General features: G+C 41.9%; 1 protein-coding gene across 4 annotated transcripts in view; it reads left to right on the top strand.

Annotated features, from left to right (window-relative positions):
• The window catches only part of WDFY3 (WD repeat and FYVE domain containing 3), a 190,105-nt gene that overhangs the window by 108,546 nt on the left and 62,629 nt on the right, over positions 1 to 18,930 (top strand). For all 4 annotated transcript variants that reach the window (XM_080368510.1, XM_080368508.1, XM_080368509.1 and 1 more), the window contains 8 exons: positions 1,931 to 2,108; positions 4,774 to 4,988; positions 6,653 to 6,765; positions 8,323 to 8,554; positions 11,444 to 11,544; positions 12,557 to 12,775; positions 15,230 to 15,411; positions 16,849 to 17,080. In XM_080368510.1, the coding sequence (XP_080224636.1) occupies positions 1,931 to 2,108; positions 4,774 to 4,988; positions 6,653 to 6,765; positions 8,323 to 8,554; positions 11,444 to 11,544; positions 12,557 to 12,775; positions 15,230 to 15,411; positions 16,849 to 17,080 (1,472 nt within the window). The remainder of the gene's footprint in view (positions 1 to 1,930; positions 2,109 to 4,773; positions 4,989 to 6,652; positions 6,766 to 8,322; positions 8,555 to 11,443; positions 11,545 to 12,556; positions 12,776 to 15,229; positions 15,412 to 16,848; positions 17,081 to 18,930) is intronic.

Raw genomic sequence — 18,930 nt, 5'->3', positions numbered from 1 at the left:
ATAGTGCAGATGAGGGTGCTTAGAAATAAAATTTATGCTTAAAAGTGGATAGAAGCTTGATCTTCAGGAGTGTATTGGGGAGTGGAATTTCACTAGACTGAAGAGCATTCTAAAATACAAATGGATGTTGAGTTTTTAAACTGTGTCCTGTAAAAGTTGCATTGAGACACTCAAGGTGACATTGGAAAGCAGTAGCAGTTTTCTTCAGATGGAGTGCTAGGATGCATGAAAAACAATTGCCCATGTTTCAGTCTCTGCATTAAGACAGAACAGGGTTGAGATAACATCTCTCTATGACAGTATTTACCAATTGTTCTGCTGTTCTTAATTCCACTTAATTTTAAAAGGCACAACAAAGCCGCCTTCTGCCTGCCAGATGTTTCAGTCTGTGAGTCTGCTAGAGAAGTTTAGGAAATTGATGGTTAGAGAGTCTGAAAAACACTAGAAAAATTTATTTGGGCAGGTTTTTTTTTTTTAGTGGTTACAATAGAATTTCCATACTATTTCATGTTTGCCATCAGTGTTAGCTGAATAAAGCATCAGTAATTTCATCTTTCTTCCAAAACTCTCTTTTAAAAATTGCTCTTGGATTGTTCAGATGCAGAGTTGTTGATCTGCTATTAGCCTTTTCAATAGAAACACTTTTGTTGGAATGTTATTTATCCAGCCTATTTTCCAACCAGCACAAGAAGGTTGTGCTGTACTTTCTAGTGTCCTGTCTTAGGCTAAATAATCCATTGCCTCAACCTTTCTCCACAAATGAAGTTTCTTGCTGGGGTGGGTACAGGTGTGTTTGAGATGCAGCATGCAGAGTGTTTAGGACAGAATTGCACTTGCAGCCATCCTCGTCTCCCATCTATGTCCTGTTTTTCCCCCAGGAGAAAAGATTTCCTAGTTGGAAGTGCCTAATGGGTGAGGCACAGTGAGTCTCCAAGTGTTACTTCTGTTAGGGTTAGGGGTTAGGTAAATCTCTTGTCAATGAGAACACGAGAGAAAATGTCTCAACTGATTTGATAGGAAGAGACCCGTTTTTCGCTGGATTCACTTCTTGTAAAACAGCAGGCGATATTTGATCTGCAAGAAAAATGGTTACACAGAGTTTGTTTTCTTTCTTTTTACATATAAGAATATATGTTAAATACTGTAAGAATATGGGTGACTTTGGTTGTTTTTTTTCTGTTTTCGTGGTGAGCGTGAGCCTTTCGAGCTGTCTTTTGCTTTGAAAGCAACATCTTGAAAGCATATGTTCAGTAAGCTGCTCATGCTGTTTGTGTGTTGAATCTTCTGCTGATAGAAAAATGGCATCAAGCTGATAACTCTGAGTTTCAATGAGAAACACATCTACAGCTCTCAGCACAAGTGGTTGCTTCTAAGTCAGTGTCAAAGCCTCTTTTCCCTTGATCAGAATAAAGCAGCTTTATGTAAAACTAAATTGCCATAGCAGTTACAGAAACACTGAGATCATACTTTCTGTTCTTGTAGGCTAATCAGAGATTGCTGAGCGTTTTGTAATAGCGTGTTTTGTAGTCAGTTGTTAATGAAAAGCAAATGGGGAGAAATGTATTCAGAGATGAATTCATTCTCCAGAACAGGAGCAGTGATGGCTTGCATGCTGCTGTTGCTGTGTGCTGCTACCACAACTAGAATGAAAAGAGGGAGGCAATAAAGGCAACCTTTCCGTTCTTCAAACTGCATAGCACCTGGGGAAAAGGCTTCTGAGTTCAAGCATAGTTGAGAGATTGAAACTCTTCCAGTTTGTCTTTGGGGAAACATGTCCAACAGGTTTGAGAAGAGGAAAGTACTTGGTCTGAGGGAAGAGAAGGGAGAGGGGAGTAATGTCTATAGGCCAGTTCAACTTTACATCTGTTTGAAATATGCAAAGCTCATAATAGATGGGTGTTGTAACCACGGGATGTTTTCTGTCCTGCAGGCATGCATATCATTCTGTTTCAACACCACCTGTTTGCCCTCAGAAAAACATAACTGATATGAAACTCCAAACAGGACCCACATCCATACAAAGCTCTGATGCAGTCATTATCCACCCTGGTGCTATGCTCGCGATGCTGGATCTTCTGGCCTCTGTTGGATCAGCTACACACCCAGAGGTAGGGAAAAAATTTTCTGCTGTCTTAAGTTTTGAGAGTGACTGGGAAAAAGGTTGGCTATGGCAAATAGGAAAACAAATGATGTCGTCTCATTTTGTGCTGAGAAACGAATACATTTCACAGATGAATAACTGGTGACTTAGAGGACTGACAGAAATAAGTTTATTTCATAGGCTTTGTTTTGTTTTGTCTCTTTCAAACTCCTGGCAACAATGTAAATTTAAAGAAATTTCTGCAGTGGCCATCAGATCGAGTCTCTAAACACTGTGATTAATTCACATTTTCCCTGATGTATTGTGTTAACGTGTAGTATGAGGAGGACTTGGGATTGGACATTATGCCTTGCTGTGTATGTGCTGTTTGAAATAGGTGGACTGTGTTCTACTTCCAAAATTCTGTGGCCACCTTTGTACAATTCCCAAAGCAAAACCTCTACTGGTGGTTCGGATGTAAAGGATTTGTTGGACATTTTCTGGAGTTTCTAAAGTATTTCTTGTTTGAGATGTCTTCCCTGAAGAACACACTTTCTTTAAATAAAAAAAAAAATTAAAAAAAAATCTGAAAGCTTACAAGAATTACTAGACTTGATTCCTCTTTCTTGTGCTCTACTGGTGATCAGTGTGGCAACTTTCTGTCTTCAGGGCATTAATTTGACAGTTGTGTTGCAGCTATCTTAAAATTTGTAGATGTAATGATGGGGAGCAGAATGAAGCCCCCATAATCCAAGGGGAAATGGTCAGCGACCTGCTGCTCCACTTGGACACACAGACAAGTCTATGGGGCAGGATGGGACCACCGAGGGTACTGAGGGAGCTGGGGAACCGCTCACTCAGCCACTTGCCATCATTTACCAGCAGACCTGGCTAACCGGGGATGTCTAAGTTGACTGGAAGTTACCAAATGTGGTGTCTGTTTACAAGAAGGGCCAGAAGGAGGGTCCAGGGAGCTACAGGCCTGTCAGCCTGACCTCGGTGATGGGGAAGGTTACAGGGCAGGTCATCCTGAGCACCATCACGCAGCATGTGCAGATCAGCCCGGGGATCAGGCCAAGCCAGCAGGGGTGTGTGGAAGGCAGGTCCTGCTTGATGAACCTGATCTCCTCCTGTGACAAGGTGACCCACTCAGTGGATGAGGGAAAGGCTGTGGGTGCTGTCTACCTGGACTTCAGTAAAGCCTTTGACACCGTGTCCCACAGCATCTCCTGGGGAAACCGGCTGCTCGCGGCCTGTAGGTGTGCGCTCCGGGCTGGGTAAAAGGCTGGCTGGCTGGCCGAGCCCAAAGGGGGGTGGGGAATGGAGCCACATCCAGCTGGCGGCCGGGCACACGTGGTGTTCCCCAGGGCTCAGCGCTGGGGCCGGTCCCGGTTCGTGTCTCTGTCTGTGATCTGGGCGAGGGGATCGAGTGCCCCCTCAGCGAGTCTGCAGCCAACACCCGGCTGGGCAGGGGTGCTGATCTGCTGGAGGGCAGGAGGCTCCGCAGAGGGGTCTGGGCAGGCTGGATCCGTGGGCCCAGGCCACTTGTATGAGGTTCCACAGGGCCGAGTGCCGGGTCCTGCCCTGGGGTCACACCGGCCCCACGCAGCGCTCCAGGCTGGGGCAGAGCGGCTGGGAAGTGCCTGGGGGGAAAGGGCCTGGGGGTGCTGGTGGGCAGCCGGCTGGGCAGGAGCCAGCACCGTGCCCAGGTGGCCAGGAGGGCCAGCAGCATCCCGGCTTGTGTCAGCAACAGCGTGGCCAGCGGGACCAGGGCAGTGACCGTCCCCCTGCACTGGGCACTGGTGAGGCCGCCCCTGGAATCCTGTGTTCAGGTTTGGGCCCCTCGCTGCAGGAGGGACACTGAGGGGCTGGAGCGTGTCCAGAGACGGGCAGCGGGGCTGGGGAAGGGGCTGGGGCACAAGTGTTGTGAGGGGCGGCTGAGGGAGCCGGGGCTGTTTAGCCTGGAGACAAGGAGGCTCAGGGGGGGCTTATCGCTCTCTGCCACTGCCTGACAGGAGGCTGTAGGCGGGTGGGGGTCTGTCTCTCATCCCAAGTAATAAGCAGTAGGACAAGAGGAAATGGCCTCAAGTTGCACCGGGGGGGGTTATACTGGATATTAGGAAGATTTCTTTATGTAATTGTTGTCAAGCATGGGAACAGCTTGCCCAGTGAAGTGTTTGAGTCACCATCCCTGGAGGTATTTTAAGTAGATGTAAATGGGTCACCTGGGGACATGTTTTAGTGGTGGACTTGGCAGTGGTAGTTTAACGGTTGGACTCCGGAATCTTTGGTCTTTTCCAACCTAAGTGGGTTTATGATTGTGTGTTAAGTTACTAGGATTACCTTAGCAGTCATAAAAGTTCTTAGTACAGTCTAAGCATGTAGAATTTCTAAACGGGCTTACTTCTTCTGGCAAAAAGGAAAGGTTAGTTTAACCCTCCATACGTGCATTGTTTTTCTTTACAATAGTAGTGTAATCTTTCATACATCTTATTATCCTTTTTCATAAAGTGACAGAAATGTTTCTTGACACACAGGTGCACACACACACACACACATTTAAGTACATGACATTTTCTGTATTTATTGCTAATGGTAGTTTCTTTTTAATTATTTTGCATAAAGGCTTTCTTTTATTTGCCTTCTCAGCTTGCATTCTCTCAAGTTGTGTGCTTTTTTTTTTTTTTTCCCAGCACGCACTGGATCTCCAGCTGGCAGTGGCCAATATCCTGCAATCTCTAGTGCACACAGAGAGAAACCAACAAGTCATGTGCGAAGCTGGGCTCCATGCACGACTTCTGCAAAGATGCAGTGCTGCTCTGGCTGACGAGGACCACTCGCTGCATCCGCCACTCCAAAGGATGTTTGAAAGGCTGGCCTCCCAGGCACTGCAGCCGATGGTGTTGAGGTTAGAAAGATAGCATTGAAGTCCACTGAGCTGAGCCCAGCTGCCTGCGCTGTCACTGGCTGGCTGTAAATGGCTCAGATTGTTAGCATAAGTGATCTTGTGTGGTAGTGATTGCATGGGATGCTGTTTTATTTCTCATCTGTCTTGCTTCTGTTAATAAGCACGTAACCCTAGACAAGTAAGGAATTGGAGCGGGGGGGAGAAGGGAGAAGTTTTGAGTGGGGAAATCTGTTTGGTGTTTATCCACAGAGATTGTACTGAGTTAAAAGCTTGTTTTCTTCCTGCAAATCTTGAGAGGCTATCAAAAATGCTGTTCTTGGCTGGGTCCTGCAGGAAGAGGAAATATGAGGATGGTTTCCTTGACTTTTCTGTGCAACATTAAATACCTTAGATTGGAAAAACTTCAGGCCAGGAGTTGTATTTAGAACTTTAGTTTGTGTGAAGGAAGTACAGAAATGCAGTACAAGAGGTACTGGGAAGTGAATGCATAGCTTTAAACAGTTGATCTTTCTGCATATTAACGCAAGTAGGTTTGTACATCTATGCTAGTTCATGAGCATATTTGTAACCATTTGTTAAATACCTAAACAGTTGTATTATAGTTTGGATTGCTTGCTGGATTATGGGAGACCTTTGTGTAGCCTTTCAATATAAAAAAGGGGGCTTATAGGAATGACACAGAGAGATTTTTTTTACCAGGGCCTGCAGTGACAGGACCAGAGGCAAGGGTTTTAAAGTGAAAGAGGGTAGATTTAGTTTGGACATAAGGAAGACATTTTTTACAATGAGGTTGATGGGACACTGGAAGTTTGCCCAGAGAAGCTATGGGTACCCCATCACTGAAAGTGTTCAGGTCAGGTTGGACGGGGCTTTGAGCAACACGATATAGTGAAAGATGTCCCAGGCCACAGCAGAGGGGTTACACTAGATGATCTTTAAAGTTCCCTTCCAAGCCAAACCACCTTGTGATTCTGCAGTGTCAGCTGGAATAAGGAACTTAACGGTATGATCTCCTATGGATCACTGACTGGCTGATCTGCAAACAGCACAGCTGCTTGGTTCATTTCAGTAGCATTTAGCTACATCAGAAATGATTCTGCAAGGAACATTCTTGCTGGTAGTTGCATTGCATCGCAGGGACTTAAGCTTCCCTAAGCATAGGCACCAATAGTCTAGGTAGCTGTAGATACAGGTACTAGAGCTATCTATAGGTGTAGATGTTGATAGCTGTGAAGTGATCCCCCAGCTAAATAGGACACATACGTAAAACAATGTGGAACTCACTCACTTCAGCCTTCTGGTCTGCCTTCCAGATGCGCTCAGCTTGCCAAATGTGTATCGGTGAGCATCCTGGTGTTCTCCTGTAGGATGCGGGAGCCTCCTGCCAAGTCTTTGGAATTAAGAGAAGGGAATTGGGAGCTTTTGCGAAATTGTTCAGTTAGTTGAAATAATGCCAACTTTTGACAGCAAGTGTTCAAAACTTGAATGGTTTTGAAGGATCAAATGTGTTTCTTGTAATTATGCATTAGTTAATTTTCTTAGTTAAAAGTGACATTTATTACAAGTAATTACTGCCTTTTAAAAAAAATGGTATTAGATTGGGTGCCATTCTGGGTGAATAATTAGACAAAATGATCTGTAATTTTTTTTATTCTCTTTCTTAGGGAATTTTTACGCTTGGGAAATCCTTTGAATTGCGGAGCTTGGGACAAAAAGCTGTTGAAACAGTACCGAGTGCATAAACCCAGCTCACTGAGTTTTGAACCGGAGATGAGAAGTAGGTGCTGAAGTGCTAGGAATTTTTGTAAAGAATGCTTCACTGACATCCCCAATTGCATACTTACGTAAAATTTGTAGATAAGCATCCATAAAAACTTAACTTTACTCAGCTTTGTCTGAATGGAAAATCAACAGAAAAGCTTGATTGGGAAAATCTCTAAAAGCAGAGGGAACGTAGTACTTGTATTTAATGTATATCCAGTGAGTTAATTATAATGTTTTACTTTAGGAACAGTGACTGTTAAATATGGTAGTAGTTTGCTTTGAAGTCTTGAGTAGATACTGAATTTGTAGTTATTTAACAGTAAAAGGAAAAATATTTTTCTCAGATACTTTCATGTGTACGTCACATGTCATTAAATCTGTGTAGTGTCTCTCATGGGTTCAGTAAGATGTCAGATAAAATAACTTAAATTCCTACGTGTAAGCATAATTCAATTTATTTCAGCTAGACTGAAGAACCTGGCTCATTGTTAGCATCACTAATAGTGAGAATTAAAAAGAAAAAAGAGCGCAATTTACCTAATCTGGCAGAATTTCAATCTAATAATATTTTCTCTTATAAAGAGGTAGAATTTGGAGTTGGAACACCCATTTTTAATTATTTAAAGTTGAGCAGTCCCTTTTTAACTATTCATTAATTTTTCGTGGCAAATATTTGTAATGTTTTTACTCATTGCTTGCTTTCAATATATGTACTTTCCTGGTATCTTAAAATTGAACTCTTTAGTAGTATGTGGTAAGCATGTGTTGAATTAGTAGCACATAGTAACTTAAAAATTGTCAAGAAATAGGACACACGTAAATCATCTTTAAAAAAGAAAAAGGTTTGTGTGTGTCATTTTTAGTCCTGAAATTAACACTTTGGGAAAGTATTCACATGGCATTTTCATAGGATATTCCTAGATTATAGATACATATACATATGCATATGCAGTAGTAATTTTCATCATAACTTTGTGTGGTATCCTGTCATGGAAGTTCATCCATCTGATAGAATACATCATATTCTCTTAGCAGTTATGCATCAGCTCTGATTTTCACACTGGAAAGTTAGTTCTGGTTTCCAGCCATTTAACGAATCAATCTGATAAACTGCACTGAATGTCTGTAACTGATGTATTCCTCCAGCCAATTCAAACCTCTCTTCCAACATGTGCTCTTTCCTGTTATTATCCATGAGTTGTAGAGCTTGGGAATAGCAGTTCATGTAGTATTATGAGAGTGTCAGTAAAAGGTAGTACAAAGAAATCAATTGATAAGTTTCCAAAGCATGTGATATTTATTTCTATGTGTCAACATATTTCTGTGTGGTTTTACCACAGACTTTCTGTAATACCTAGCACAAGATACTCATCTCTCTGCCTCAGCTGAATGTTTTTATAATGAGAGCAATACTCCCAACTCATCATCTTCTTAACTGAAAGGCAGGACTAGTCGACGATGATTGACAGTTCAGCTATCGTGTTGGAAGCAGTACTTGAAAAGTCCAAATAAATAGCCTAAAAATGCCTCCCTTTTGCAATGCTGTGTTGTTTCTTGGCTTCTACTGTAGATAGCATGGTTACCTCAATGGAAGGTCTGGGTTCTGACAGCGTCTTCGGTTTGCATGAAGACAGCCACTATCGGATAAGCAAGAGCCTGCTCAAGCCAGTAGAAGGGAGCACAGTACCCCTGACGAGAGTGAAGTGCTTGGTCTCCATGACAACCCCACATGATATCAGGCTTCATGGATCATCAGTTACGCCGGCCTTCATCGAGTTTGACACGTCTCTTGAAGGGTTCGGGTAAGGTCCTACAGTTCTCCCAAGTAACATGGGGCACAGTGCAATGTTTTACTTTCTTCTTTAAAAAAAAATACTTGTAGTTTTTATTGGACTGTTTGCAAACCAGAAACTAATTAATTATTTAAAGAAAAGAAAGGAGTACTTCAAGCTGCTTAAATTTCCACTCTGTAATTCATTAATGCCTTGAAACCAAATGCTTGCTTGCTGTGTGTGGAAGTTAGAAATAGGTGTGTATCTAAATGTTGATAGTATGTTCTCAGTTCTGGATTTCACATGCCTTTTTAAATCAAAGGAACACCAACATACCCTTGCAGAAACTCATTAGTTGCTAGGATTTACGTGCAACATTTGGATGGCTCAAATGCTCTGTAACCCACTTAAAATTGCTGAAGAACTTGGAAATGCAGAAGTGGACAAATTGGAAATACAAGTAAAGCAGAGAAGGGAGTTATGTTGAGTCCAAATAACTGGAAAAAAATGTTTATTAGCTGGAGGTGTAGCCTGAATATAATGCTTAACTCATTTTGTTCTTTTAGTATGCAATATCACCTTTTCTTACCGTTTTTCTCTCTCTAATTAAACACTTGCTGAGTAAGGCACTTTGAGTATCATGTAATATGATTTAACTTGACTGTTCAGAAGATGAAAACCTGACACCTTTCTCAGCTTCTATTTAAGGAAAGTGTTTTGTCTTTTTGTTTGTAAAAATGGAATAGAAGAACCTCAAAATACTCATTCTGTTCTGTGCTTAAGGGTATATATCTCAAAAATTGCTATAAAATTTCAGACCAATATTATATGGAACAGGTATTCCTTAACTGCCTGGTGACTGGTCCTTAGGCAGAGGCTCGCAAATAGGCTGAAAGCCAGGATCTCAGAGAAGGCAGTGTTGTGAGGCACATGCAAGTTAAGACAATTGGGAATGGCACCTGAAATAAGTAATTGTTCAGAATTTCCCAGAAGCTTGGTTAAAATCTTAAAAACCTTGACTCTAGAAGCTTTATTAAAAGGCTTTTAGTGACATGAACCACCAAAAATGACAACTGATGTGAAGCCCAAAAGTGTGTGACAGATTCTTGTTTGAGATGAGTAGCTCCTCAATGGTTTTTAAAAGAACTTAGAAGAGGTGGAAATGATCGGTTTTCCACAACTGTGCTAAAATTTCATAAAACCAGAAACAGTTTGACCTGACAGAATTGTTCATCTTGTCTTTTTCTTTCCATCTTCATATTTTTATTATATATACTACTACTAAAATCTTTTTTCTGTTCTGGTGTGGCCTTTGACAGAGCCAGTTCATCTTAGTGCACTTGTTCCAGTTTATTTGGGATGACTGGTCTGAGAGCAGAGTCCAGCCTGGATATTTGGGAGCTCTGCTCTGCATTCTCTGTTCAGCTTTGCGAAGTAAGAGTGTGTCACAGCACTCTCCAAACTATCAAGCTGCAACAAGGTCTTTTACCATCTCATACCAACACACTCTTCATGCCAGTCCCTCTGCTACCTTCCCCTCATCTCACGTCATCCAGAAGCACTCTCTCTTCTCTTGCTTCTTCCTCTCTCTACTTCTTCCTTGGCTCTCAACTCCTTACCAGAACCAGCCACAGCTGCACCGTGTCTACATCAGCCAACCCCCCGCCCCTGAAGCCAGCCCACAGCTGTATATTATCAATGTTAATTAACCTGCCTTCATTCCTCTACAGGCGTGCAGCACCCATTTTCCATGTAGGCTTCATATCCAGTGTAGTCAGGGACAGAGCTTTCTTTGAAAATAAATGTTGCTCAGAGCTCTGTTCTGCATCCTCCACAAGAGAAAAGAAAATGTTTTGGACCAGAAAAGAACTTGAAATAGGCTAGCAAAATGAATTGTCACTGTGGTTGCTTGAGGAGATTTGTAGGTGCTGGTAATGTCCTAAAGTAATCCACATAACGCGGCTGTGACTTCTTAGAATTTTAGCAAGTCACCTAGGAAGGCTGCTGTAATCAATGTAAAAAAAGATAATCTAAAAACTTTTTCATCTATTTTAAAGTGCCAGAGTGTTTCATGAATTCAACAGTTGGTGGATCCTTGCAAATTATTTGCTTAAAGAGAACACGCTTTTAACACTGTGGCTGGAACCATGGACTGCTGTTACTTTCAAGATGGATGGTCAAGTCTAACTCTTTATAGCTTATGTGAGAACAGAATAACTCCTAGTTCTGTCAGGCAACCCAGCTACTTAAACTAGCTGGCTCAGGTGTAAATGTCAACAAAATGATGGTTCTTCAGTAAGTGGAAGAACATCATTTTGCCTCCAGTAGGGCAGTCTATACAAACTGGAAGCTGAATTCCTGTGGGGATTCACTCCATCTCAGGCAGGCTGCTCGCTGAAACTGTCTGGGCTCTTAAAATCTTTTAGTACCTGAGGGAGGTACTCCTTGTATCTGTTTTCATTGTGTGCACAGCATCAGTGGCTCTTGTAAGGACCAGACATAGCTAATTTGGTGGAATACAATGTTAATGTGAGAGCGTAACTTCAAATAAGAACAGCATAGTATGCATTTACCAGACCCTTTGAACGTTTAGCTAATCCAGTCTCTCTGAGAGTCCTGAACATCTCGAAGGTTGCAACAGCTTATGGTTGCCCACAAAGGAGCATCTTACCCTATGGAGCCACATGGGCATATGTCTCTGCACCTTTGCACCAAAGACATACCCTGCCAAAGCTCTTTGCACTGGAGATAATTCAGCCTCACAGGGAGAAATCTTGAGAATTCATTTCTACTTTTCATGAATACGTGTGGTCAAGGAAAGTGATGGTATACTTACCTAGGCTACATTTGACATGTATTGAACTGCAATTATACTGACTTTCATAAACTCTAGTGTATTACTGATCTTCTGTTTAACAGCTGCCTGTTCTTGCCAAGTTTGGCTCCCCATAATGCACCTACAAATAATGCTGTTACAACAGGACTTATTGACGGTGCAGTTGTCAGTGGAATTGGAACTGGTAAGTACTCGAGTATGACTGTTAGCGGTGTTTTGTATCTGATGTTTAGTTCTTTTGTATTTTTTTTTTAGCCATGAAGTGATAATATGGTGTTGGACATCGTACACTCATAATTGAGAACTTCTTGTGTGTGAGTTTCTGTTGCTTTTTGCCCCGCAGTCAGTGAAAAGCAATATAAAATACAAATGCGATTGCTTTAAAGTACAAGGCTTTCAGCAGAAAGTTAAATTGTAACGGAGAAGCCTATGAATAATGAACCTGGAGGCATTAAGAACAGGTTGAGGTGGTAGTGTGAAGAGCGTAGGAAACATGGAATGAATTGTAATGCTGTACTGGTGGCTCTGTTATGCTGAATTCTTGACTGAATTTATTACAGGTGTAGTTACACACATCATTACAGAAATCACCCTACAGGAATCTGGTGTGCTATGGGGCTAATTGAACTTGATCACTTAGTTAGAAAAGGTGTTAATTCTAAAAACTAAGTTGAAGGTTTACTGCAGTAAGACTGAAATAGTGTTAGGCAGTACTTGAAGTCTGTGAGCTATTTGTTCTGTGGGAACACCCCAGGAGATGAAGTCGAGTCAGATATATGTGGTAGAGAGATCTTCTTCAACAAAGGCTTCTTCAGCAAGTTGTATAGAAGAAACATCTCATCATGATATTAGTTTCTGATGGCCTGATCCACTTTTTTTGTGTAGGGAACTGAAATTAGATTGTTCTGAACAAGCACAGGTTCAGAGTTGGTTTTTATTTTTAGAATAGGAGGGAATAGTGTGCAGTTCTTGCTTTACTTTGTTTTGAAAGAAACCCCTCTGAGCTAGGTTTCTGTGGCTTTTCCTCCAAGTTTGAGTCAAAAATTAAAGAAATAATGTTGAAGTCCGTGAAGGAAAAGTTTGAGAAAGCACAGCTGGTATCAACTGAGCAGATATGAAAAAAGGAAGAACAACAAATAGGTATCCTAAGTACTAGCTACTGCAGATATATAATGGGCTTTCATTTTTGGTTTTAGGTGAAAGATTTTTCCCACCACCATCTGGTTTAAGCTACTCAACTTGGTTTTGTATTGAACATTTTAGTACGCCTCCTAATAACCATCCTGTGAGACTTCTTACTGTAGTGCGGCGTGCAAACTCCTCAGAGCAGCATTATGTATGTCTTGCCATTGTTCTCTCAGCAAAAGACCGATCATTGATTGTTTCAACTAAAGAAGAATTGCTTCAAAATTATGGTAAGAGTTGTGTCATGTCATCAGCTAATCCTGACAATATTATGGGGATGTGACAGCACCAAGTATCTAGAAGAATTGTGTGTGGTGGAACTTGAGTTGTAGCTTCACCAACTCCTAATGTATTTTGCAGTGAAAAAATGCAAAATGTAAACATTCATGTAGAAATCAAGGTGCTTTCATAATTTCCAAAGAAGATTTGATATCTGTGTATAAAGAAAAATTTTTGCCAAACCTCAAGTATTACAGATTTGAAGGATGGATTATGTCATTGGTTTTGGAAGGCTTTTGCCTTTTACCTTTGTATCGTTCACTTTAGACATCATATTTTGGGGTGGAAATGTTAACTTATCTTTGCTTTGAAGAAGTTTGGAAATAATAAACTAACAGGTTGTGAAGGTTTTTCAATGTGGTTAGCCTCAACGCTGGAGGGCTATTTGAAGGCGATGAGGCATTCACTTCAGGTTTTGATGCTGTGATCAGTTTTCATGAAGAGTTTGTAGCTTCATTTGGTATGTGTTGTCAAGGGTGAAATTACAGGAGGTGCAGTGAAGACCTAAGTGAAGCTGGTGAGGCCACTGAATTTGCTAGAGCGTGTTATCAGTGCCAGGGACAGGAGTTCAGGCTTAGCTATCTCCTGTCTCCTGCCTTGTCCTGCATCAAAGCCTCCAAAAATGGTCAGTTTTGACAGGCTGTTTATGCACCATGGCTGTGGAGGAGCTGAAAGCAGCAGGGCAGTCTTCTGCCTATGTTTCAGGCTTAGCTCTTCACCAGACCAACAAGTGGTTATCAAAAAATCTGTTCCTGCTTCTGTTCTTTCATTTGAGTAGCAGGCACTAATAAAGAATTTATACAACTGTTTGGTCTTTTAAAAACAATAACAATGAAGCAGACTGTCACGAAATGTTCCTTATTTTCACGATAAGCAGACATTTGCATCTGTTGGTGCAAGGGTGGCTGATGGAGCTGTGGGTGCAGCTCACCTCACCCCACAGCAGCTGGTGTCCGTCATAATCAGGTCCGTGGCCTTACAACCCAGGCTCCGCTGCTGATACAGCGAAGGGAAGGCCAGGGCAGCTTGCTGTGGTTACAGTTCTGAAATGGAATGGATGAGACATCGTGAAGTTTTTGTTTTGACTTGGGCAGAAATGTCTCAGCTCTGAGCGAGCCCTTCAGTAGCAGTGCTTCAGAAAATTCATTTTCCTTAGAACTGCAAAAAGGGAAGAAGAGAAGCCACTGTGCTGAGGCTTGAGTTACAGTTACCTCCAGCCTGTGCTTGATGTGTGTCTCACTAGCCAGACATCGTGTTTGCGGTTTTTATTAAGGAAAAAAGCCTCAGGCTTTCAGCTTCATCTTCAACTTCGCTTATGCTTTGTAATTTAGTGTGATTCTGGTGCAGATGCTTTGAAAGGCTCTCTTTTTACTTGCATCTTCTTTTGTGCATGACCCTGGTGGTTTAAGCAAGGTAGTGGCAAGCTTATACTGAGTGTCTGTGGCCATGTGCTGGTGGGACAAGACGGGGCTTCTGTGGGAGGAAGCCAGGGTGGCCCAGTGCCAGATATGGCTGGTTCTGGCCAACTCTGCAGCAGACCACCCTGCAGACACAGCTGAACAGAGCAGCCAGGCTGGTGGTGCCTCTGGGAAAACCTGTGTGAGAGAGGGTGCATGGAGTGAGGAGTAAAGAAAAAAAGCATGAGAAGAAATGCCCTGAGGACAGGAGGGTGAGAGCAGAAGGAGAGGAGGGAGCACTCGAGGTGCTGGAGCCTCCCCTGCAGCCCCTGGAGAGGACCACACTGGAGCAGGTAGCAGGGCTTGTGGAGGAAACCCTGGTGGAGCAGGGAAAATTGTGAGAAGAAAGTCTGGGAAGTATGGGTATTTTTCTTTCCACAGTGTGAGAAAAGTGAAAAATAGCTCTGTAGGTTTGGAGAGACACCTGTTATTGCTGACTACTGCTGTAAAAAAGTTTTCAGAAAAAAATTAGAAAAAGATCTTTCTGTGACTTGCATGGCGGTATGAGCATGTCAGTAAAAACTTGAGCAAACTAGTTATTCCAGCTAAAATTTCAAAGGGAGGGTAGAAGGGGAAAAGTAAAATGGAATTGTCGAAAGTCTGAAATTATCCTGGGAACTTTCTTGGATAAAAATTAAGGTAAAGGAAGAGGAGACCTGTTGGTGATACTACCAAGGCTATACTAGTTTGATAATGTGCAAGTATTTAAGGATGTTCATCCTGTCAAACTATGACAATTTGGTCTGAATACTTTCTCAAAAAGTCTTGTTAATTGTGTGGTTGTTCATATCTTGTTAATTGTATTTGTGTTAACTATGTGCTTTCTAAAAATTTGGCTTTAGTGTATTGCTGTAGATTGTTTTTTGTAAAGTCAGATGATGTGTTAGTCTGTTTCAAGCTTCTTGTAACACTTCTGCTGGTGCCCACTAACTGGTACTTTTCCTTTAGTCGATGACTTCAGTGAGGAATCATCATTTTATGAAATTCTTCCCTGTTGTGCCCGTTTCCGCTGTGGTGACCTCATTGTGGAAGGCCAGTGGCATCACCTAGTTCTGGTCATGAGTAAAGGCATGCTAAAGAACAGCACAGCTGCACTCTACCTTGATGGACAGCTTGTTAATACTGTTAAGGTAAAATGATCTTTACAGACTCATTTTTACTGGTTGGAGTGATTTTTCTCTCTCTGCACATATATGTATCCACAAAACCCCACACAAAACAAGAACAAAACAAACAAACAAACACATGCCCCCACCCCCCCAAAAAAACCAAACCACCACACAGGTCTGAGCCAGCCCTAGTCCTGGTAAGGAGAGAAGATAATGCATACTTTCTCAGGTATGAGCAATAGTAATGCTTAAGTGAAGTGGACACGTTGCATTGAATGTGAGGCAAGTGTGGCACAGCCATGCTGCTGGCTAGGTTAATTAGAAGGACCATAAAGAGCTGAAGAAGACTTACCCAGGACCATGTAGGACATCTAACTGAATAATAGGGAGATTAAAGAACAAGTTGGTCTTACAATTTATTCAGGTTATTCTGTTCTGAACCCTCTTGCCACTCCAGAAATAGCATCCCTTTGCTGGTGATAGCCACTGAGATGTCTAGCATTGTTATTAGTTGAGCGTAGATAAAACACACTTAGTTGTAAACGTCAAAATTTTGTTGATAGGTGAAGAAACTGGGAGACCAAAAGCAGGGCGCAGTGAAGAGCACTGTGGACCTGTCCTCTGGCCACAAAGTATTCCTGACCTGTAACTGATAACCAAAGACTAATTGGCGCCTGGCAGGTGTGGGTATTAAGGGAGTAAGCTAAGCCTGGTGTGGGGTGTAAATTCACTAGTGTCACTGCGCTGCTATAAGTAAAACAATGTTTTGTCTTTGTACGCTTACCTTTCAGTATTTCTTTTGCAGAAAGAGGGCTATAGTAACTTGTTTTGCTAATAGCTGTAACACATGAGCATGTATGTGACCATATGTGACTACATTCAATAGCTTGTAACAGAATTTTTACGAGGTAGATAGAAAATGCCTGTGAGATTGTTACTGTCATTATATATAGGCCAGCATCTTATGCATGCATTTGTTTTATTGTCATCTGGAAATCTTACCAAATGGCTTTCGTCATGTTTGCACTTTAGCTCAAAACAGTATAATTATCAAAGGCATGCTTTCACTGGATGAATAAGAAGGAGAAAGAGCACAAGTTTGAGATAGTCTTGCTTCTTTTGCAAAAAATAATGACCGTCATAGAGTACCATGTTTTTAGAATCAAGATACAGCCCCATTTTTCAGTGGTTTTCAGCACAGAACTCACATGTTCTCATTCTGTGTTTCCATACACACCTCCATGTTTTGAAAGCCACTTCTTATCTATATATTTCTCTTCTGTTTAATGTTCTTCACTGACTTTTGCTGTATGTCATCAGAACACCGTGTGTTACATAGCAGTCATTTGGTACATGCCCTGGTTTGCAAAATGCTTGCCTGAATTTCTGACCTTCCTTCTTTCTTTTCATGGCACCCGTGCTCCCTCAATAACTTCACTGTGTTTTTCTTCCTTACAGCTTCACTACATTCATAGTAGCCCTAGTGGGTCTGGTTCTGCCAACCCACCTGTAGTCAGCACTGTTTATGCCTATATTGGTACGCCACCTGCACAGCGCCAGCTCTCTTCGTTAGTGTGGCGTTTGGGCCCTACGCATTTCCTGGAGGAAGTTTTGCCTGCCCCAGGTATTAGCACCATTTATGAGCTGGGACCAAATTACGTCGGAAGCTTTCAAGCAGTATACGTACCATGTAAGTACAATTCACATGGCAGCACTGGTAGCTTGTCCTAGGTGTAGTGGAACCTTTTGTGTGCATATTGGCAGAGGAGGTGAGAGATTATGTGGTAGCAGAGAGGAAAAGCTAGCTGTTCATAGGAAGAAGATTAATAGCTGCTATTGCAGAGGATAGAAATCCACGTTACTGTGTTAACTTAGTTTTTGTACTGAGGTATGATAGAAGTGCTTGTATTCCTTGCTTTGGTTTTAAAGCAGTTAGAAATGCTTAAAGCTATCATTAATCATACTGTATATTACACTTACCTGTAGAAAGTGAAATTGGAAAGGCATTTTAACTTGTCAGTTTCTAGTGATAGCACGCATTTGCAAATCTGGTATATATTCTGTACTTTAAATACAGCTGTCTTGAAATGTCATTCTTTATAGGGCCTAAATAGGTCAACTGAGGAAAAAAAAAAACCAAACAGGGAGGGGTTGTGGTGCAGCAGGTAGTCTTTAAGCATTCGTTGAAAACAAATATGGGCAATTCTATTGCAATTTTTTTAAGTATTCTAGTTTGAAATTGAGGGGAGTACAACACACAAAGATGTGAATAATCTTGTTAGAAATGTGTGTCCATGAGTTTGTTTTTAAATAATCACACAATGGATTGTTCATTAGCTCTAGTAAGATACACGGTCACTAGTGAAATTGTCGTGTTCTGTAGAGCTCCCTGTCTTCCTGTGCGGTTAGAGGACCTCCTCACTAACATCAGTATTATGTCAGAAGATGCTCTCTGCTTTACCTGGCTGTCATAAAGCTTTCCAGTGAAACACAAGTAAAAATGGGGAATGTGTCAAGTTGTCTTTCCCCATGAAGACCATAATGTTCCCCAGCTCTTCTGAAGAGAAACTGTCACCATCTCAAGGAAAGAGGCAGTGAGTGATGAGAGTGGTAGGAAAAAAAAGTATGTACAGGGAGTGCACAGAGTCTTACTTTTCATGGTGAAAGCTTTCCCTAGAGTGGTGACAGGCCACCCCACATCTCCAAATGTAAATGATGTTCAGGCTGTGAAAGAGCGAAGTGTCATGAAAAAGAAGGTAGCTTTCCTTTTCCATCTTGAGTGAAAAACTTAAGGGAGCTGGATTTTGTCATTTATGGATCTGTGTCACATACTTACTTTTTTGACAGCTAGACAAACCTGGCAAGCAGCTCTGTAGGTATCTGCTAGTCAATTATAATTCCTCCTGGAAGGCATTTTGACTGGTGGTGTCCAGGTTTTGAGTACTGAATTAGCCAAAGCAAATTCCACGAATGTGAATTTGTTCTTTCACTTCTGAGAATTAAATATCTTCCCGCCTTTATGCTAAGGCCCTGTTCACCAGGAAGCCCACAGTAAAGTAAAAGAATTCCTCGTTTCTTAGCATACTGGCTTTTCCCAGTGTGGTGTTTCTCCCACACAAACTTTGCTCAGTTCATTGTATTTCAGGAGCAGTGTGCTCCAGAACAAAGGGCGTGTCTTTATTTGGGGCTAAGTTTCTGTTCACATTCTGTACTGTGCCAAACCCTAAGGAGTTTGATAGGGTGTGCAGTATGAGCTCTGTATGTTACCATTTTATCTTGGCCTCTCTTTCCAAAATGCTTAGTTTTGCTTAGTGTAATGATTATTTGTAGGAATCCTGGAGAAGGGTCCTTGCAGTCGTCAGCTGTTGCCCTTTACGGGGAAACTGTCTGACTTGCCTTTTGCCCATGCAGTGCTTCTTTTGGAAGTTTTGTCCCTGGTTTCAGTGAGCGAGATTGCCATCTTCTGAGAATTTGTCCTGTGTTTAAACAAAATGAAAAACCTGATACTCTTTAAGTCTTGGAAAGACCCCTTAGAGAGCA

The sequence above is a fragment of the Falco punctatus genome (assembly GCF_963210335.1).
Source record: "Falco punctatus genome assembly, chromosome: 1".
NCBI lineage: Eukaryota > Metazoa > Chordata > Aves > Falconiformes > Falconidae > Falco > Falco punctatus.
This window is presented reverse-complemented; position numbering and strand designations above follow the sequence as displayed.